Here is a 22804-nt window from a genome sequence, read left to right as displayed (position 1 = left end):
GAAATTTGCCTGTGCTCAATAGAGGAAATGTAGCCCACGTGAATGTACCTTTTGCTCAATTATGTCGGTGGTCTGATAGTTGAGAATGGGCCGCAGGCCGTGGGAGTCAGCTGCAGCTTTTGGATCCAAGCTGAAGTTCAAGGCCACATAAATGGAGGAAAGTTTATCTCTGAAATCCTTATCGTCCTGCAGTCAAAAATACACACACACACACACACCAGGGTTTGAAAAATGAAAAACCACACAAAAAGTGAAAATCATATAATCTAACTACAATACCTGTCGACTAAACTAAGCAAAACTAGTGATTAATTTGTGTTGCTTTCTTTCATTTTTGCTGGTTTATTTCATACGTCAGGCTTATTACGTCTGTTACAACAAGGCTCAAACACAGACTGATCAATCTAATCTAATCAATTGTCATAAAGATTTTTCAGACATAAGAGAGGGAGCATACCTTAAGGTAAATCTTTGTGTGGTTGCACACCCGCTCGCCACGGCGAACCCTCAAACTCCTCTGAAGCAATGGCTGCAGGGAATCCAAGAACAGAGCCCTCTTCACTGCACCCTTCTGCTTATGCTTGTGACTATCAAGCTGCACCTCCACCTGAAAATCTGGAACACATAACACACACAAATGAGCATTCATGGCATGATGAATGATCCTGACTCACGTAATGACAGCTTTAAAAAAAAAAAAAGACCTCCATAAATACTCTGACCCCCATAAATACTGCACATTCACAATGTAGTCAATGTAACTTAAACATAATGGCACAGGGGACACTTCTTCACAGAGGAACGAGCAATTAGAGATAACAACCAGGGATTGATGGTGAAAGGGAATATGTACAGAAGACATTAAATGATTAAAGGTGGATTACAGAAGATATTTGGCATGCTGAGCTCCATTTTGTGTCATGACTGAATGCAAAAAGCTACACAGCATTGCTGTTTTACTGTTACCAGTATTAACAATATTTGACAGTTTCTGCGGAATGTGGAAAGATTACTCACCTAGAATGTCTGGTAGTTGTTTCCCATCCGCAGATAAGCAGAAACTCAGGTTGACACTGTTTTGGACAAAGGGGACAAGGATATGATGAGAGAAGCATATTAATTTATGGCAGCGTTTCAGTATAAATCCACAGAAAACACCTCACTTGCCCTCACTTGTTCTCTCACTTTCCCTTGTGCTCAACTTTCCTCGTCTAAGCTTCTTACATGGTTCACATTACAAGGCACGGGATGTAATGGGAATACATCGAATAATATGAAAAATATGTCAAATGCTTGGAGATATCCTGGCATCTGACTGCTTTTGCCAGCCAGGCTGATAAATTGGTGTGTCTCCATTTCCACCCACCACAACCCCACACACAAAGGAATAGCAGAGTTAAGAAGGGTGAAATTGGGCAACGTCTCAGGTTTCAGTGCTGACCAGTCAATGACTGTCTATATAAGCCTGTAGCTCTCTCCCATGACATCAGTTGCACAACACTGTCCAGAATTCTGTAACCCCAAAACCCTGAGCCCTTTTACTAGTGAAGCCATGGAAGACACAGAGCAAAAACTGGAAGAAGTGAGAAAACAAGCAGGACTGTGTTAAAGAAAAAACCCAGGAAAAGGAAGAGAAATGTAAAATGAGTCAGAAAGACACAGTGAACACTTTTCAAGTAGTAGTAAAAACTTTGTGTCTGCCTGTTTCTGCACAGCTGTGTGCGCACGCTCACTGAGTCTACGTGTCCTGATGTTTCCCAGCTGTGTTCCACCACCAAACAATATCTCATTCAAAGCAACTGCAAAAAAAAAAACAACCTTACAGCCCCTTCCCACCCACACTCCCTCCCATTATCCCTTCTGCTCTCCTTTCACCCCCACAGAAAAACTCCTCATCACCAGGCAACACAGCATAATCAAGACACATGTGTATACAAGAGTTTCCTTTATGCATCAGGATCTGGAGAAGGGGAGAGAAGCAGACACATGAGTGCAGTGTCAAGCATGTTGAACAGCAAGCAACCATCGTCTGTTTCCTCTCCCCTTTTCTGGAATCATATGTGCACATTCGAAGGAGGCCAAGAAAAAGGCTAACAATGCTGCTATTCAGCATGTTATTTCTCTGCTCCTCAACAGAAACATTGTGATATGAAGACATTTTGGTAAAAAGGTCAGATAAGAGCACTGCTCGGGGCAAATAAATAGCGTGACTGCTGATGGAAAAGATAGTCCTTATCAGGGCTTCCTGCCAGGACAGAAGTTGGTTATGTATGGAGGGAATGGGGAAGCCTAACTATTAGCATTTAGATACAACAAAAACCAAAGGAGCAGGACTAAAATGCTGTCACAGGAAACCAGGCAATGGTGCTGGGCAAGCTGATCACTCACCAGGAAACAGGAATGGTGGTGTTTCCACTGGTGAGCAAGCAGTTCTTCTCCTCAGGATTGATCATGATGGGGTAAACTGTCAGAGAGGCACTGGCGTTTACAATTGGGCGGGATCTGTGGACGACGGAAAGGAAGCAGATTGAGTCAGTCATCTAAAAGTTAATATTTACTTTTCCTGCTCTGGAGAAATATTGTGACACTTACAATGAAACATACAATGATTCCTTGAGTGTTAGACATGAAGATTAATACTACTCTCGTTAAGGCCTGTTTAATGGTTGGCTTAGCTTTACAGAGGGACATTCAACAGTATTTCCTTGGCCTTATGTAATTAATTATTGACAAGCACCACCTTATGTCTTCTATGTAGACAGGCATTTTTTTTCCTATTAATTTAAACTAATCTCTTTGGTAAATAGTATTGAGAATATGTAAAACAACATACCTATAAAGAACTGCTTTATCAACCCCAAAAGCACCAACAATGAGATCTGAGGAAATAAAGGGAAATAATTAGAAAATGTACTGGGGGAAAAAAGATTAAACAAAGACTATGATACAAGACTAAGATACATTCTTCAAGCTTCACTCACCTGGGTATCCATTCACATCCAGATCCTTTGCACCGCGGAGGGAGAATCCAAAGCTGGCAGGAATAGTCCCAGCAGCCCACTGGCCAACGATCACCTGAGATGGCTTTTCCCTGAGTCCGTCCAAGTACCCATTATAGATGTAGACTAGTCCCTGCCGATCATCCCCTCCAAATGGACCGCTAATAGCCACGTCTGACAAAGAGGCAAAGTTCAGGAAAAGTGTTATTTTTATATTTATATATGTACCATATGTCTTAGACATAAAGATCTTCATTAAGATATCTTGAGCAGACAGTGGAAAAATAACAATGGAAAGATCAGATTAAACTATAGCCACATAAGCCTCCTGAAAAATGCCAAAGGTAATATAGGAAGTACCTATAATAATGTCAACTATTTCCTTTCTATATTAATGACTGGGTATATGACTGGGTATATGACTGGGTATGACAGTAGGCCAAACACACCTTTAAAAATATGGAAAACGAATTGAATGTTCCTCTTAGCATTTGTTTACTCATTTATTATTCAATTTATTTATTTATATTTATATTTGAGATATTTTAGAAATCCCATCAGTCCATTACCATTGAAACCATCCTGGTTCAGATCTCCCAGTGGTGCAATAGTGCTGCCGAATCTCCCAAATGCCTGGTTGCCAGTGATGTGAGGTAGATGCAGCTCCAGGTTGAGGGGGCTGCGCTGTAAGTAAACATAAATTCGGCCCATCTCTTCCAAGCGGCCATCAGAGCCCCTGACCATGAACAAGGGAGCTCCCACCAGCAGGTCAACCATCCTGCAAACAAAGAGGGAAAATCTCACAAACTAATCTAAGCTCAAATGCTTAGTTTCAGCAGTAATGAGTTGCTGATCTTGCATCTAAACCACATTCTGCCAGTGACACAGAGGAAGTCAACGTGGGTGAGGAAAAGCCGGCAGATAAGCAACACTCACCCGTCATTGTTGATATCAGTCGTTGCCACTGCATAGCCAAAATATGACCCCATCTGTAAACAAATGATGATAAGGCATTGACATCATGATGAGTTCGTTTTCACGAAACAGTCACGCTACTGCTATCTTCAGGGGTGCTTTCTGCATTGCCTCTGCTTGAAGGAAACATAAAGGCTTGATGAGTTTTACAGATTAGGTCCAGTCTGGTGCAATGTCTATTCCAGCTCTGTCACAAACCTCCCTGTGAGGTGCCTGGGCATTATAGGAGCTGTGTGAAATGCAACAAATTCACTTATAATTAGTTTTATCCAGATGAGTCGATGAGCGTTGTATGAACGAGCATGGTCCTTTTATATTCCCAGAACTATGTGCACAAATTACCAATGCACTTTACCCTGCATAACTGAGCTTTACAGCAAACCACGAAAGAGACCAAAATCTAGTAAAATGATGCAGAGGAAATAAATGTTGCTTTCATTGACTCAACAAATAAAGAGCTCCGGGAGGAGAAGAGCAATGAAAACACAGACAAAGTAGAGCATAGAGACGCTTTCTGCATAGGGTGAGGATAGGAGTTCTCAGACTCACCTGCTCGCCAGTGTAGTTAATCATGGTCTTCAGATCTGTACCATTCAGTATGGACACCTGCAGCGCAGCAGACACATGTGGTGAATGTCTTTTTTATAGGTTCTAATATAAGCACAGACTTTGGAATTCACTGCAAAAATGATTCCCACTATGACAATATCACTGAGGCTGTTTTCCTTCTTTTACTTTCCTGTATCAGTTCCAAGACTAAAGCCCAGGCCTCCCATTCTAAAGTGATCAAAAATGAGAGCCAAAACTGTGATGATTAAGCTTTCTTACCGAACCATAAAGCATGAGGCCTTTTGGAACACCAGCCACAAAATCTAAGAGGTGCACAGAGATGAAGCAAAGATTTGGAGGGAAAATGCACAGGTCAAACCCAGCAGGAGAATAAGAGAGATTCCAGTATTGATGACATTCCCAGCTCAATAATCATATAAAATATTGGAGTTGACTTCAACACTAATATTTGCATTGCAACTGTCTATTTCGTTGGACTTACCTTCAAACTGATCACCACTAAATTCTCCAACAGCAACCGAGTAGCCTGTGTATGACAAAGAAATGTTGAGGTTATCCTCTGCATGCTAAACAGACTGAATTATGTATCAAGTCAGCATCTCTTACCTTGGTAGCTGTCATCGTGTTCTGTCTGGACCTGCTTGGTCTGGATCTGGCCCTCCACAGACTGCATAAAGTAGCCTGGGTAGTATGCTTTAATAATGTCTTCTTTAGCTGCGGAGATCACCTGACCTGAAGTGAAAGGTAAAAGAAAATGGCTTAAAAACACAAAAAGACATTTTGACAACTGCTCTTCCTGTTTTTAACTCATATATATTAGTTAGAATGTCCTATTTACCTTGCCAAAAGTAGCTGCCTGGTCCTCCCAGCACCACTTTGCCGTCCTGAAAAATAAAGCCTGTAAATTACTACAACAAAATGAGAAAACATTATCCCAAAATGTGACGTTCACTAACGGGAACATTATTTATACCGTTGTGAAGTCAGCGCTGAATCCTCCCTGACAGTACCCTTGTCCCCCCACATCACTGATCTCTGAAATACACAAGAGTGGAGCAGGACATCTTGAATATTTCATGTGGCCACTGTCATATTAAGGTGATATAATGTCTAAGAGGTGTCAGTTACCTGTGCGGCAGGGAGCATACTCCACAAATTTGGTGAAATTATGGACTGAGAGGTAGCAGGTTCCGGTAGCATCAGAATGGGCAGTGTCTTTCTCAGTTCGCCAAGAATAAAGAGGGGCACAAGCCTGAAGAGAGGAGGTGGAGAAATATGAGGATTGGTGGGAAGGAAAGGGGGAAGGGATAGATGTCGTGATGAATGGGGTGAGCTTTTAGATGGGAGGTGTTTTTCCAGTTGCAACAATACCCCAGTGAACTCAGGAGGAGACCCGTGCTGAGGTCATGGGTACATCTGGAGTAAGGTAACTAATAACTCAATCCAGGTCACTAACAGTACTATACTATCGAACAACAGGCAGCTCAACTTTGATGTCATGGAAGGTAGAGACACTAAAATTTCTTAATGGTTAAGGCTGGACAGTAGATGAACAGTAATCTGAGATATACACTTCTTAAAAGGAACATAAACTCTGATGTCAGAGCGACATGTCTGTGGAAGAAAGTTTCTTCAATGAAAAGTATTAATTTATAACAGTGGAGAACAGCGGTAGTGAAGAACAATGCTGAATTCCAAGTGCTTCATGGCCTAAGCTGCACAATCATCTCCAAGAAGGTCAACTTACCAGAATTGTGTCACCGTGGGAACGCACGGTGGCTCCGAACCATTGGTGGGACTTGAAATCAACCTGATGTTCCGTGTCATTGAGTGAAACAGTGCGATCCCCTGGGAAAAACACAAGAAAATGACATAGAATGATTTACAGTAACTATGAAGAAAACATGCATTCCTTCATCTTCAGCTCGGTTCAGTATCCCGTTTCTCCCTTCCTCTCCCTCCCAAGTCCTTGGAAACATCTGGACATTTGGCAGACAGCAGGCTTTAAAGACTCCAGTTTGACTATTTTTCATGCAAAGATCGGAGTGATAATTTGTATAGAATGGTATTTGCTCTATGGCCATAGTAGTTTTTCCTAGCACTTGGTTAGGTTTGAACTGGGCTGGCTTAACCTCACTGACCTTTTACTCTGTTTGACCACCTGGTTTCCAACACTGATCTCCCAGTTCAATACTAAGACAGCAGCAGGTGACATGACAGATGGTCTGGGGAGTCAGGTTTAAATGCAACTTTATTGGAAGACAGATGTTACATTTGTGCTGCATTGGAGAATCAATCCAAACAAACTGATTTGACCGGGAATCACCACTACACCGAAGGACGGCATTTCAGTTTGTGAGCTGGCATCTATAAGGAAAATGCTAATGTGAGGTCAAGAGCTTCCTGAGTGGATCTGCAGAGCCACTTTACCTTAAACTTTTTCCGCAGCCCTCTTTACACTGTATAGATTTCATCAAACCACAGGTCTGTTGCAAAAGCAAAGGGTCACATCTCTTGGGGACTGATGGCTGATAAGATTCTACAAGAGATTATGACTTGCATGTATGTGAAGAAAGCTGGCTGTGTGCTAGGCCTCTCTGTCCCATATCTGCCTGGCCCTGGTCTGTATTCCCAGCCAACTGAGCAGCCAGGAGCTGGAGGTGAAGGCCTGCTCCGTGTCTTGATGGAAAGAGCTAAGGGACTGAGGTCCAAGGAAAACATACACACTCTGGCCTTGGCTTCCTCATAGCAACCTCCCAGTAATCTCTGTTTACGCACACACTTCTCTCTCATTCCCCGCTTTCATTTTCAATACTATCTCCATCTTCCCATTATTTTTCTTTCACTATCTCACCCAAGTCTCTGTTGCTTTCAAGGAGCACTAACTCCTCTCACCCAAGACGGTAAGCAGAGCTAGATTATAGTTTTTTAATAACCCAACTGTATTTCTGCTTAATCTCTATGCCTGGGCTTTCCTGCTAAAGTTATTCATCATGGTCCAACAGCAGCCAGCCCTGCCCCCAATGTGGTAAGTGTTCAGAGGTCCATGTGTGAAAACAAGTGCTTAGCTATGCAGACAATCACATGCGCAGTGCTTCAAACAGCTCCTTCTAATATTGTTACTTTAACTAATTTCACTTAGCAGCGTGATACTTTTTCGACAAGTACACCTTTCAAATATTTTTCCAAATTCAGGGGTCATTGTTTGAATAAGGCCAATCCAAAGCTAGCAGGGAAAGCTAGAAGTTGAACAATGATTATGTTGGTTTGAGTCATGTCACAAAGACATCATCAAAAAAGTTATACTTTTGATTCTTACATACAGTATAAAAGAGAGGAAGTAAATTGCCTTAAGAGGGTAACCAAAGTTCTCACATAGCTGCATTAGCTCAAGCATTAGCTCTGTGTCTCACTAAGACTGGTGATGAGAAGCGGTGTTTTTTTGTCTGTGAGGAGAATGAAGACAGCCAGCTGGAGTCACATGAAATGCTCTCAGCTGAAAACAGAGGAGATTTCAGAGGGAAAGCCAGAGACAGACCCACAAAAACATGTCATCTAACCAAAATCCCCCTGGGATGCAGGTCAGCGCTGTTTGCTGATGTGACACGGTGCCCGGCCCAGTTTCCCATGAGACCTGCAGAGCAGTGCAGGGGTCTGGACTGCATCCACAGACCAGCCCTCGCCTTTGAACTGAGTGTGTGAGAGGACAGCCATTAGTGGGGTTAGAGCCTCTCGCTGTGAGTGTGTGTATTTTTGTGTGTGTCAGTGGGGTAGGAGACAAATGGCCAAATTCACTCATCACATCAGCTGCCCCTGTGGGAGTACTGACAGCAGGAGAGCAGAGGGGGAACAGAGAGGAGGCACACGGCTCTGGTTTCTCCCTCTTTCCTCTTTCCCCTCTGGCCTTCTTGCCCTGCCTCCATTTTTTCCCATCCTGTATGTGCCCCTCTAACCCCTCTAACCCCTCCCTACTGCCCTTGCTGCCCTACTCTCGGATCCATAGACGGGCTGTTATCTCAATGAAAGAGGAAGTGGATGGGAGGAGGTCTTTGGCCACTTTGACCCAATTAGAAGGGCTAATTAAGAGGGTCTGTGTCCTGTGGGTCACAGCTCAAACACACCAAGACACAAGACTAGTGACTGCACTTTGGTTTAGGAATGCACTAGGTACCAATTCTCTAGTGGATGTTAAAATAAAGTAGGACTATTTTAATCAAGCAGTCATATTGGAAAAGTTCTTTTGTTTTTTTTTCTTAAAAGAAAAAAATCAGACCGTCATCATCATTGAATGTCTTTTTTTATTGCACTAGCTTTTACTATCAGGGATTGGCAGAGAAAACAAACAGTCACAGCTACAGTAAAAAAAAAAAAAAAAAACTGCAGTAAATGTCATCCATTTAACAGCTGTTTGGCACAGGCAAGTCTGCATGCAGATGTCCATGTATTGAGTGTTCCTCGATTGTACGGCCAGTCTGCCATGGTCCAGATGTCGGAACCAGTTCTGGCACTCTAATCAGCTCCTTCAAAGCCCCTTAAAAATTTGAAGGACGCACTCTGACAACCCGGGGGACTAACCTTCGCTGCAAGGCCTCACTGCCTTGCACATGACATCACTGCCAGTGGCTTCCAGCCAGCACAGATGATGCGCAACACATTTTATATTTCAGGAGAAACAGTGCAAAGAAGACAAAAGTGCTGTGGTCGCCGTCCCTTTCCTGTTTGAATGTGACTTCAGGGCAAGTGTTTTTATTTTGATTGCCCCTTTCCTTACTTCACCATTGTTCAAAACAGGCTGATAGATTTTCTGTCAAGACATTGAAAAAAAGAATCCATTTGGTTAGGCACCCTCATGCACTTCCTTGTGTCTTCTAAGAACGACTTCACTTGAATCTGACTCAATTGAATCCTTTTGTCAAGACGAGCAGTCTCGGTAAACAGGACAATTCTTTGTGGAACATATTTGTTGACTGGTTGCTTATCTCAGTATACCTTCCTGAGGGAACCCAACACAAACACAACCTGAAAGAAGGAAGGAAGGAGTACCCTTCAAAAATGTATTCGACACCCCATTATCCCTTTCTTCCCCAAAGAGTGCACACAAACAGGAAGAAAGGATCATCCAGGGTCGAGGAACGAACATAGCCAACTACAGATCAGTGGAGTGGAACACTGACGCCTGATCCAGGTCTGCTGCTGACAGCAGGAGCAGAAAGGAAATGCTCTGAGCACTAACAAAGTTCAGCCATTTTAATAGCATTTCAGCACTATTTCCTGACCTCTCAAAAACAAAAACAGGTAAATAGATTGCACATGGGCCATACTATTTAGATTGAAAGAAAGAAAGCCAATGGTATTTGGCATAAACCAACATTTGGGATTAATAAAATATTTTCTTGGGCAGCTGTCAGCTTAAAAATGCCCAAATGTAATGTATCTAATCAACAAAGCATGAATGCAAAATGTGTCTGTGTCAAACATTACTTACCTTCAGTATCAAATTCAATGCTGTGACAGTCTGATTGGCTAAGGCTCCATGGACAGTAAAATACAGAGCCTCCCTCTTTAACATTGACCTGACTTGTGTTGGCCTTGGGAGCTCCTATCACCACGCTTGCACTGTGAGGGAGAGACAAAAAAAGAGACATGCTGTAAATCAAACTTTACAATCTATAACCCAAAATGTATAAACTTGAGCCTCGTCACCAAACAATTGCTATAAAATTTTTGGCTCTTTGTCTGGTGATAATTAAAAATTGCATTCGATGCAGAGTGCACATTTTACTGCCTACACAGCTGTATTGCAAATCAAAAGCAAAATATTTTAACAGGTTGCAGTACCACTTTACATAATCCCGTGTGATTGACGAGAAACTGCTTCTGGGACGTGTGCACATTTTGGTCACAGATACACACTCACTTGACTTGTGTGCAGTCAGACACCCAAGAAGAAAGTCTAGCACAGTCACACATGCACCCCTTGGGGGCATATTCAATAGGAAAACAAGAAAGCAGACGGGCTAAGTGGAGTAACACTCTTGTTGCTACAGCTGTCCCACCAAACATAAATGTCCTTGGAGCTACACTGTATGGCTACAGGAAGGGCAGCCAACTGCTTCAACAGACAGAGGAAGAACCAATAAGTTTACAGGTGCATCCCAGACAAAGAACATGTAAGATGTATTCTTGCTGATTAAGGAGAAGAAGGCAGATAATGATTATACATTAAGGTTGGGTAACGTTAGATTAAAATTGCATGTCAACTGTGTGTCTTAAGTGGATGGTTTAGCCATTACGTTATTCTGGACCTGACAAGATGTAAAGGAATAAAGGAGGCACAGGAGCATCCAGACCAGACGGTCTCAAGGGGCCTCCAAGACAGGAAGAGCACACCCTTTCCTGTCCCAGATCTTCCAATAGGGCATTAAGTTTACTTTTTGTCTAAAGTTAGCATCCTATAACCAAGGGTGACTACTCAGCAGAGTCCAGACTCCAGTGGAAGACGATAGAACTAGCATGAATCACGCAGTAGTTAATAGTCTAAGGCCTTGTAATCCACGATAATTAATCCCACTGAACCAATCTATTACCTTAGATGATATTATGGTAAATGGTGTATATGTTTTCTTTCGTAGTCTTGATGATCAGTCAAAGCTGCTACAGTTTTTGCCATTCATCCATTAATTCACTCACAATCAATAAATCACTCATCTTTCATACTCATTCATACACTGACAATCGTCAGAAGCAATGTCGGGTTGTATCTTGCCCAAGGATACATTGCCATGTAGACTAGCAGAGCCTGGGATTCTAACCCACAACCTTCCTCTTGAAAGACACATCACTACCACTGAGCCACCATCCTCCTTAACTGTGGTGGCTTATGGGAAAAAAATCAAGTAAAAGTGTGTTGGTGGTCAGTACAAAGCTTTCACATCACAGCATCTATGGTTTAGAGACCACAAAACTGTGGAAGAACAATGGGAAGGTTCCAGAGAGGAAGATCTCAGTTAAATAACACACCATCACAGTGGCCTCAATACCTCAGAAGAGATATAGTGAGATGCCAATTCCAAAAGTGAAGCAGAAACTCCTGGTTTTAGTTTGGAAGAGAGAAAAGGGAATAAACCAGTCTGACTTGGAAAGCAAGAAACAGTGTCCCCCTTTTGGTTTCTGAGCACATGTGCAGACGTGGGACTATCCCAGAAGAGCAGCAGCAGCGCTCCACCTGCACAATGATCTAAATCACAGACAGGCTTCCTTCAGGTTCACCTTCTTGCAACATCTGAACTTTCATGCGCAAATAACAGTCAGTGAATATTTTTAAATTAGCAGGCCACAATCTGTTAAGAATACAGTAATACAATAAAGTAGCATGTCTGTCATATGTAAGAGATACAGTACAATTTCAAGTTCAAAAAATGCACAAACTAATGATTACCTGTTTGTCAGACCATCCCTTCTGGACAAAATTTAAAAACAGTAAGCAAATGTATGCCGTTAACCACAGAACTGCAAGTACGTCTTCACAATAACAAGCCCAAGGATGCTTGAAGCCACTGCGTCTTTAGTTGAATCTGATTTGAACAGAATCCAACCATAATTGGCCATGGCAGCTCTTCAAAGAAAAGAAATACAGGAAATAACAAAACAAGCGGATCACGCTTTAATCAGCGAGTTGGCAGTTGAGGAAAGTTTTCACTACCATACACAGATACATGTAGATGTGTAGACACACACAAACATGACTTGATAACAATCTGCAAGTGCTGTAAATGTGAAAGAATTAGCATTTAATGGGTCTCTATCTGGTGAGGATCAGTCTGGCCTTTCCCCACCCTTTCTCCTTATCTGCTAGCTGTGCACTGAAAAGGTAGAGCTTTTGTATCATTAGCATTTAATGAAGCTTTAACTGCAGTCGACTGTGTGTTGCATAACAAACCCCTTTGTAAAAACAATGGGCTCTAGTGGTGGCTATGCAAATATATGCAATTAGAAAGGGGTGGAAAAATCCTCAGCTGTTCAGCTGAAGGACAAACACTCATCGGGCAGCGAAGTAAGTGAGTCTAGACAAAAGCCTGTTGATCATGCAAGTGAAAACAGCACCATCACAGGTTTGATAGTGATCACAGCAGGCCAAAGGAAAGCGGTGCTGACAGATGCAGCTCAGTATTCATTAACTCATTTTCTACTGCGTTATCCTCCACCAGGAGGGCTGGAACCAATCCCATCTGACATTGGGCGAAATGTGGGGTACACCCTGGACAGGTCATCCGTCCACTGCAGGGCCACCATACAGGGACAAACAACCATTCACTCCTTCAGTCAATATAGAGTGTCCAATAAACCTAATTTGTATGTTTGAAAGTGCATGTAAACTTCACAGAAAGTCACCGGTCAAACCGAAAACCTAGACTGTTGACCTTCTTGCTGTGGCCGCCACTCAGTATGAAACTGAAAAAAAGTAATTTCTCAAAAGTCACTTCTCATACTCTCAGAGTTCAACACTACAGTTCTGCTTACTGGCAGGTTTTAGCTACAGGAGAATTCAACCAACCTACACTTACGCCATTTACAGTAGTTATGTTGCTTTGGACAAATAGCCAATCCATAAGATGGACACTTGAGCAATGTCCTTAGAGGGGGTGGTGGGCGTATGAAAAGCATTAACATGCCAAGCATAGTCAACCTCACCAGCTGCTGTACAGCAGCCACTAATGACCTCCTCCACCCATCTGACAATTAAGCATTAATTAAACTACAGCAAGTGACTTTGGCTGCAAGTGAGGAATGTGTAAACAACAGCCAGATTTTGTCTCATTTGAAGCAATCAGAGGACATTCTATAAAAAAAAAAAACCTAACCACACCATAATTGCCAGACTGTGACCATATTTTACGTGGGCTTGAGAAATTAGGGGCGATGCAGAGTGCTGGAACTTGCTGATGTGACACTATCTTGAGTAGCCATGGTTAATGCAGTTTATGATGAGGTTTCAGAAGGAGGTTGTCAGAGGGCAAATTCTTCTGTTACCCCTTCCACACACGCATACCCCACACCACCTCTCCTACCCCAATTCCACATTAACTTGAGTTCTACACAGCTGCAAAGGCTGATGTCACTTGAACACTATTATAACTGCTTCACACTGGAAAGTGGTGGGAAAAAATCTAATTCAGATTTGTTAAACCTGCCATTCATGGCTGCAGTCACCATCTGCAGCCATAAACACGGCTCAATGAGCAATATGGCAAAGTCACAAGGGGAAAGGCTGGGGTGAAAAAAGCCAGAGCAGTTGCCGTCGATCCCCAGCATCACCTAAGTAAAACGTGTACATGGACCCAGGGAATTTAAACAGCGCTGTCAACACATGCATTAATACTGTGGTGCCATATCAGTAAAGGAGCATGTATACAGTGACCTGATCTTAGCCAGAGGCAGCGCTTGACCTTCACTGCTCTCATTACCACAGGAGAAAGGATACTAAAACATGTTAGAATAAAATGAAATAAATCGAAATAAATCTCTTCCCCCTTGACTGAAGAATCACTTAACCAACAAAATTAAATGGCACCAGGATCACAGGGAGCGGAAATATGCAGCTGGACAGTCATTTGACATGTTCAACAAAGTAATGGACCCTTGATGCAGTGGGATGACGTCACCCTACGGCAGCGATATTGACTTTTCAAAAGCCTGCATGGGCACTTAAAATGAGATCAGCTGAGTGACAGAGATGAGAAGTGCAAGTGGTATGTGATGACTTATTCTAGACCACATGGAGCCGCACCAACAGTCTTGAGTCCTCTCAAAGCCAAGGCCAGACAGGAGCCGTTTGATACCTTACAGCTACCATATGGTCAGTCATCTACTCACACACACACACACACACACACACACACACACACACACACAGGGTTGGACCAAAGTGAGGACTACTGACCATGACAAGGTAAGTGTTTGTGGCAGAAAAGGTCTTGAAGGAGGTGACACGCAAAATACATGCAAACATACACACACACACACACACACACACACACACACACGTCCGCAGTGGTGCTGTCCAGGAGACGAAATATGATGAGAGTAGCAGTGCCTGCTGGGATTGCATGTGCTGACTACAGAGAGTCCACTGTGCTGAGATGAAGCCACATTATCAGATGGTCATATGGTGCCGTGGGCTGTATGACTTTTTTTTAAGTATCTGTATTTGCTCTACCGGCTTGGAGCAAGCCATTTTTCTAATAATATAATAACAATAAATAGCTATTTATTTATGTGTCAGGGTGAATTTGAAAAGGAGCCACTGTGCTGTAAAGCAGCAACAACCAATAAACAGTTTATCATTGGTCTGGCAGAAAAAGCCTCATAAGAATTTAGTATAAGGCCACATCCATACTTTCAGAGGTGAAAAGTAAGAACAAGGATCTCTGGTATGAGACCAACAAAAAAGTGAAACTGAAAGCAAGTGTTTTAACAGTTTTTTTTTCATTCACAGCTGATAAGGACATTAATGTGAGTAGCTGCTTCATCATTTACAACAAAGGTCTCCAAAGTTTTAAAAAGAAAACAGAGCCAGCAGAATTTTGTGGGCTCTAAAACACTGGGGTAGTGTGGACAACAGGCATATCTGGAGCAGAATTTATGCGTATAACAGTGCAGTATGGTGTAGCATAAGGCAACAGGTGGCTTTCAAATGAGCTGGCCTAGTTATCCAAACAATGTTGTTTATTACCACACTGGAAAAATATGTGGACATCCACAGGCGATTCAAATCTACAGTTGAGGGCCTTGAGACTTAATGATTTTATGCTATTCTGCAGCTGGGGTTGGACGTTACAAGTGTGGTAAGTGGATTAACAGGTTCACACCAAGCAGATTCTGTTTTTATTGTTTTTACATCCACTCTTTTAGCAAGGAATCATTCTAGAGTGGCAGTTTAATGTCCCCTCTGAATGCTTTTAATGTGTGAACATCAGCAGCTATTTTTTTTTTAAAACTACCAACCAAAAATGCATTTTATAAGCAGCATATAATACATTTAAACATTCTACTATAACTGCAAAGCACAAACTTTCTCATGACAAACTGCTGCCCACCTTCACCCCCCTTCCTTTCACAATTTAGCAAACCTAAAATCCTCCTGCAAGGACTTTAACTGCCGCTGGTTCACACCTCTCTCCACAATGCCCACGTCAGGGGGTCCAGTGCTCTCACCTCAGGATAGAGAGGCTGTTGTATTAAACATGATGGCAGGGGGGTTACAACAGCTGTTGAAACACTTTGTCTGTGCACCCAGAGCCCCAGCCACACCCTCATATGCATGCATACTCACACATTCACAGAGACTAATAGGGCAGGTTACACCTTATTTCCATCACAAATATGAGATCTGATGGAAATTTAAATTTTTTCCAGTGCAGCAGCACACACTGGCGTCATATGCTTATCATCATATAAAGGATAGACTCAAGTTACCATTGGTGTGAGTCATTTAATGACCTTGGGTTAAAACAAACCAGGTCTGCAGGCATTCAGAGATTAAATCTAACAAAGTATGAGTCACGACGACTCTGACCAATGGCCAGCTACATTCCCACAAAGACATGAGGTCCTGGGGGCATTCCCGACCCAATGCTGCAGATGTGTCAGCGGCGTCCTCAGGACCTTTAAACACAGCGTCACCATCAACATTGACATATTTTTTCTAGTGAAACACACACAGCCTCCTTTGGAATCCCCCCCACTCAACTGACAGAGCAGTAAAAGCCAGACAAGCACTTTATGTTTGAGACAGAACACAGTGTAGCCACGCTACAAGTATATCCTGAGTGACCTTTAAAGCAACAGACATTAATGTTCCCAACTTACTGATTTGATCATCATGGGTGTATAGAAGGTTTGACAACAGAAAATTAAAAACATTAAAAAACAACTGAATCATACTGAGTTTCTTCAGTAAAAAACAGTCAACAAGTCCTGCCATCAGACAAAGGGCCCCATTGTCTACACGCAACTTGGATGCAGAAAGCTTGGCAAACCAAACACACAAGCTGCACTCCTGCAGCTCACACACGTTCTTGGTTTGATTAGGAAACGAGCCCCAGAAAAAGGACACCAGTGAAAACAACAACAGAAAGGAGAGTGATCATATATGGAGAAGGACCTCAGTAGAGCTGTAGAGAAAACACTGCTCTTTTCGTGACCAAAGAAGACCACAGTCCAATGTCAATATTAGTTTAACTCTAACCCAGTTTGAGAAGGTAAACTCCAGGAGATTGACCCACAAGGACCAGCTGACTTCAGGGCATGTGCTCGTCATGGTCTAACCATGCGTGAGCTCTTGCACATCACTAGACATGTGCTCTAAACACATGTGTGGACTGCAACTTATTATCCTCTCCATAAAATGGTGCTTTTGCCATTGTATTCCTTTTGTGTATTCTTATCACTGATCAGCAACTGTTGAAAGGAAAGTGTGAAGAATATGGTTCTAATATACAACAAGAGCTTCCCATCATATTTTGTTAAAATCACTGCAAGTTGTTTTGATCGCCTCATATACTCCAGGCCAGGTCTGTTATTATTTACAGTCCCAGACCCTTTGACCTTTTCTATCTCAGTATGATCCACTCCCTTATCCCTGCCTGGCACCGGAGAAAGTCAAAGCAGAGTCAGTAACTGTTGTTTGATTATAAACTGTTTGAAGTGAGACACGGCCCTCCAAAGTCCTTCCCATAATGCAGAGGAGGGGGAATGTGGTGACTGACATACAGACTACAGACGATGAGGAGTTCATCTTCTCGCAACATGGAAAAACATACACACCCGCCATATAGGGGACCATATATCCTCTCACCCCTCCTGTGTGTATCTGTAGAGCAGTCACACAGTTCACAGACGCTGTCCTCAGGCGTTCTTCCACGGTGGGCCGTCTGCCAGAGTCAAAACTTAATTTTATTACGCCAGGCCGAAGGGCACGACAGACCCACATATGCAAACCCATGTTGAGGGACGAGCAAGTAGGAGAAAGTAAGCCTTTGTGTTTGCCATCCTGAAATTTATAGATGGGAGAACAGTGTTCTTCCCCTCTCACCTCAGTGCATCTTTATCTGCAATGAGTGTAATTTTCACTAACGTCTCCTTTACATTAAAACATATATAGCCATTGCCAGTGGTTGGTCTGCCCTGTGGTGTGTTACCCACCCGACGTCAACTGTGACACTAGTACCAGACAATAGTGGGAAGAAGGAATACTACGTGACAACGTTACAGTGGTTATTATTTTGTATCTTTTACTTTGGTCCCTCTTTCAATCAATCTTTCAACTGATTTATGAAATATCTTTTTTTTAAGTTGTACAAAGTAAGGTTCATAACAGACATTCATGGCTAACAGCTATTCTCACAGGCTGAAGATCAATACATGTCAAAGAATTGCACCACAGATGACGCAGAAACCTGCGTCACTGCCAAAACCTGAAGCAGACAAAGAAAGAAACTGTATGTTCACCCAGGTCTTGGGTTCCCACTGATGCCAGTCGGAGCCGAGGCTGATAGAAACCCTTGTGCATTGCAGTCATTAGACCAAGTAGTGAATGCCATTTAAACATTCCCACTGGTTAAAACCCCATTTAAACCGAGGATTAAACTGTTCTTTTGACCAGTGAGACTGAGGTACAGGTAATAAACCTATATAGTCAACTTTTTTTGTAAAAGCAGTAACATTTTGTCTCTCAAGCAGCTCATAAACTCCCTGTGCAACCCTGAAGTGACCTCACCCTGAGATTCCAGCTACTCCCCCACTCCTGACGTCTCCTAAGTGTGGGTCATGATGATGTGATGGCAAAACCGAGAGATAACAGAAAGTCATTTCATGACTCTAACTGATATGTTTTGGTGCGTTGACTTCTAAGAGACTGTGGATGAAAAGTGGCACGTACATGTGATTTGCAGCTAAAGCAATGATTCATGGTCTTAAAACTGCTCTCTCATACTTTGTTTGGTTTGACATTTGACTTCTGAATACATATCATCCACAGGAAAATTATAGGGCGCTGACTTGTAGGAAGCTACGCTTAAACACTACTCCTGCTCTGCACATACAAACCATTGTCTTGCCTCCTTCTGCCCAAGTGTAGGAAAGTTCAGATTAAGTCATTAGTAAGATGACGTAGACTCTGTCTCATATTTAATGGGATGAAGGGAGATGGTGGGGTGGCAGGAGGAGTGGTGGTCTAGGGGAAAAATGAATTAAAAGCCCTGCAGAATGACATCAGCAGAAGGAAGTGAGGCGGGGGATGTTGAGAGAGAGAAGTGGGGTTCATACGTACAAGCCTCATGTACTAAATCATATTGCTCTCCTGAAGCCCCTGCTTCTCAGGCAGCGAAATGAAGAGCAATAGCTTTAAAAGAGACAGTAGGGGCCCGTGGAAGAGGGGGGAACCTCCTCTTGTCTGAGTGTCTGCCGGCCAGGGAAATGAGTAAGAGAACCAGAGAAACTAAAGAGCTGCCGCTGACAGCCCACTCGGCACAAAGCCCTTTCTCAAATCCCAGCATGCAGGATGGTTACACAGTGGGCCACGGCTCTGAAGGTGCCCATCAGACACCGTCTCAGCCACGAAGTCTGATCATGTCGGAGTGAAACTTGACTGCAGCTGTATGACCTTTTGTTAGTGATTTTTACAATTACAGGGCTGGGCCCAGAGTCCACTGAATCAACTAAGCGGGTAGCAGAACAAATGCAAATCTGTCAGCAGCCAAATGAAACCCATGCCTTGCTTTCCCCCCCCTGTATCCCAGTTCATACAAAGCTATCACGCTCCTAGGACAGTCAACATGTCCCACACTATTATTTTCTCCCCAGACTACTAGGGTATTAGACCTGACCACAGGCATGTCACGCATGAAATAAAGTCCAAAAACTGGCTCATGCCAAAATCTCTTAAGGAAGAATGTTGAAACAGTAGTAGCATCCCAAGAGTCACAGGGGTTACATCCCTACACAGCCAGGAAGCATCACAATCAACATCGCACGCCAATAAAATGTGATTACTAAAGGTTGCAGTCAATGGGTTTTAGAGGCCGGGGCAGATTAAGAGGTCAGAATTAAATGTCATTTTGTAAATGCAATGAGATGAGACTAGGACTCGTAGAAGACACTCTTTCATATTGGCTTCACCCAGGCTTTAATTTAAGAGTCAATAAGAACGTTAATGCAATTTCCTCAAAATATTCAATAACAGTGAGAAGTGTGCACACTGTGTGTGTTTGCGCGCTGTGCGTAAATACTGCGTCCAAATGGTACAGTTAATACACAGAGCCATGATTTAAAAAGACCATCCCACAAAATGTAGTGAGACTTCTCCACTCCTATTGGAAACTTGCTCTGTAACTTTAACAGGGGAATTTGTAAATGTTCAGAAGTTTGGCAAAGACCTCCGGCACAGACCAATGGAAAGTTTGCACGCTGCGCGCAACATATTTGTGTACAACTGGGTTTGTGAAACCCAGATGAGTCTATAAAAATGTGTTGGACTTTTTTTTGGCGCTTGGGGCTGAAAACAAATCGCTCTCTTTGTTTAACAGTAAAACACTAGCATTTGTTGCAGAAACTCACCTGGTAGAATCGGCCAAATAAAAGTCAACAGCATATCCGAAGTAGCTCCCCTGTGGTCCGCTGTAAACAGCTGGATTCTCCACGTCCAAGTTAAACGCCTCGCAGGCAGGCTGAGAAAGAGTCAGTGACAAACCGATGATACAAAGGAGGGATTGGGAGAGAATGGCCACCATCCTCGGCGCCTTTACGCAAGACCGTACCAATCCCATTTTTTTGTGCGAATAAATTAATCCACCAGGGGTTGTTTGAAATGGCGAAAATGTCCCCGTTTTCGCGCTGATCAAGTCTGAAAGCAGTGGTGGAGTGTGGCTAAAATGGCATCCCTGTAACTCTAGCCGGTCAGTATCTGCTCCGTTAGCTCCTCTCTTGTGTCCTCTCTACCTCCTGCTCGCTGCCTCTCTCACGGCGCACGCCTGCTCCGCTCACCTAATCGTGATACATGGAGCAGCAGGGAGTTCCCACAGCCGTGACAAAGTTTCGAGGAGGAGGAGCCTAGTTCTGTGATTCCCTAAAAGAGGGCTCTTCTCATAATCCACTAACCTCTCTCTCTCTCAAGAGTATATGTTTACAAATGCAGTGACAATGTGGTAACTTCTACAGTTTTGACTTCTCAGACTTTCTTATCAGTAACACTCACAATACTGTCCTAAAGAACAATGTATGTATTATCTTCCCTTTGATCTTATCTCACAGTTATCTTGACCTTTTGGGCATTTAGTTGAAGTCAGGGAAGGTTCCTATAGGTGATGGAAAGTTCAATGAATCTCCAAATGTCCTGCCAATATAAGGTCATGTAATTAGATGCCTCTGCTGTACATGACAAGTCAGCAGTTCAAACTGTTATGAAGCACTGTTTGTGTGTTTTTTGTTGGTTTCTTGCTGCTTCCTTTAGTAAGTGTATGTCACTTAGGTAAATCTAAACACCAAGTCACATATTTGGACTTGTTGATAGAGGCAGCAGTGGATTAAAAACTCCTGTGTGCTGTGATAATCGCACATTTTCTCTATAAACTGTGGTGCAGTTGGCAGCACACACGGCAAAGGCAGCTAGTGCGTATGGAATCAGTTAGCCGTTGACCTTTACGTCACAGTGAGGTGGATCGTGCTGTGGTTCTGTAACTGTTGTAGATGTTAATCATGATACAAATTAGATGGAGCATGGCTCTTGCGGTTGCTGTGCTGTCCAAAGAAAGATGCCACCACCGTATGATTTCCGGCAACAGTACAGCAGTGTATTATACATCGTGACTCCAGTCCAACTAAGTGTATACATGCAGGAGTAATCTGACTATAAATCGCATTTTCCAGGTATGTTAGTCCGACTAAGACTAGCTTGATTTTAGTCAGACTAACGTGTTTATAAACATGTAAACACACTGACACTTGATAATGTGTCAGTATCTTATACAACCACACTTGAAAAAACTTAACCACCCCTTTAACCCAAACATTTTATAAATTAAAAAAGGATTTTCCACCTGCATCTTTAATGATTCCTTAAAATTGTGTTTTTCTAAAACTTATTATTTGATGGTGGTGATGTCACTGGTCCTCAGTCAAAATAAACCTCCCAAATGTAGCGCACCAAAGATTGAACTTGTTTGTACAACTCCACACTAATTATAACTCTATCTCACACCCATGGAGCTGAATGTGCGATCCATATGTATCTGCATGTAATTACAGCGTTGATCTCATTTGGTTATGTGATGTATTCTCGGGGGGGTGTGGGAAGATTTCATATTCCTGCCTGTGAGTCACACAAGACCAAGGAAAGTGGTAAATGAGACCTTTAATAAACCTATCCAGACTGGATGGAATTAGTAACTGTTGGTTTAGCTGATTCACTTGAAGCCTTGTGGATTGAACACGGGAGCCAAATTTAGCTGCGTTGCAGTAGCAACATGAACTCTCTGTCAAGTGCAGCTCATATTTATAACTAGTCCAAAGTGCCTCAACAAAGGGAGCGAAGTTTAAACTGAGGAATGGGGGGTGATACAGAGCGTATGGGGAGGGGGGGGGTTCACAGCTGTTGGAGGCACATGATGGTTCAAAGCTCTAATCCTGGAAGGGTCTCATGCTGTTTTTAGGTCCTTTTAAATGCACGATAGCCAGAGTTCAAGGCGCGGTAGACTGACAGAAACAGAACTTTCCCAATACAATCTTTTGTGTTTCCCACAAACATGATGTAGCAGCACATATGCCAGGCCTGTATGTGGCGTCAGAATTAGAATTACACCAAAAATGACAAATGGAGAAGGTAAGCATGCACATAAAGCTGGCTGTGTGCAACCGTTTTTAAATGAAGCTGGATTGGAATAAGTATGCATTACAATGTATACAACACAGAAACAGAGCCAGAATGAACAAAGCCAGGGGGAGTAGGGAAAAAAAATATAAGTTATCATAAAGTGAATAGACCAAATAATTACATAAATCAGCGAATTTAAGTGCAAGAGAGAGGTGGGAACATGACATCATCGTTTTTCCAAACTAGTGTATTGGTTGTGTACACCAAAACCCATAAGCGGCATTTTAAGATTTTCCCACACTAGGATTTATGTGAAACAGCGCTTCAATTTTACCCAAAATGCCGGGTGGATAAAAAGCCAATACGCTGAAAAACTTAAGCGGATTCTCCTGAA

The 22804-nt window shown here is 42.7% G+C and overlaps 1 protein-coding gene across 1 annotated transcript in view; it reads right to left on the bottom strand.

The window, feature by feature from the left end:
• The window catches only part of itga5 (integrin, alpha 5 (fibronectin receptor, alpha polypeptide)), a 33658-nt gene extending 12994 nt beyond the window's left edge, over positions 1 to 20664 (bottom strand). Inside the window, exons 1-18 of the mRNA XM_058642582.1 lie at positions 20160 to 20664; positions 10030 to 10160; positions 6292 to 6392; positions 5673 to 5796; positions 5518 to 5579; positions 5383 to 5428; positions 5151 to 5276; positions 5026 to 5070; positions 4803 to 4846; positions 4524 to 4580; positions 3936 to 3988; positions 3569 to 3777; positions 2982 to 3173; positions 2834 to 2879; positions 2389 to 2502; positions 1018 to 1073; positions 458 to 615; positions 49 to 186 (exon numbers count right to left, since the gene is read on the bottom strand). Of these exons, the coding sequence (XP_058498565.1) occupies positions 49 to 186; positions 458 to 615; positions 1018 to 1073; positions 2389 to 2502; positions 2834 to 2879; positions 2982 to 3173; positions 3569 to 3777; positions 3936 to 3988; positions 4524 to 4580; positions 4803 to 4846; positions 5026 to 5070; positions 5151 to 5276; positions 5383 to 5428; positions 5518 to 5579; positions 5673 to 5796; positions 6292 to 6392; positions 10030 to 10160; positions 20160 to 20368 (1911 nt within the window). The 5' untranslated portion in view covers positions 20369 to 20664. The remainder of the gene's footprint in view (positions 1 to 48; positions 187 to 457; positions 616 to 1017; positions 1074 to 2388; positions 2503 to 2833; positions 2880 to 2981; positions 3174 to 3568; positions 3778 to 3935; positions 3989 to 4523; positions 4581 to 4802; positions 4847 to 5025; positions 5071 to 5150; positions 5277 to 5382; positions 5429 to 5517; positions 5580 to 5672; positions 5797 to 6291; positions 6393 to 10029; positions 10161 to 20159) is intronic.
• Between the last annotated feature and the right edge of the window lie 2140 nt (positions 20665 to 22804).

The sequence above is a fragment of the Solea solea genome, chromosome 11 (genome assembly GCF_958295425.1).
Source record: "Solea solea chromosome 11, fSolSol10.1, whole genome shotgun sequence".
Classification (NCBI taxonomy): domain Eukaryota; kingdom Metazoa; phylum Chordata; class Actinopteri; order Pleuronectiformes; family Soleidae; genus Solea; species Solea solea.
The sequence above is the reverse complement of the archived record's forward strand: the minus strand, read 5'-3'. Positions and strand labels throughout refer to the sequence as shown.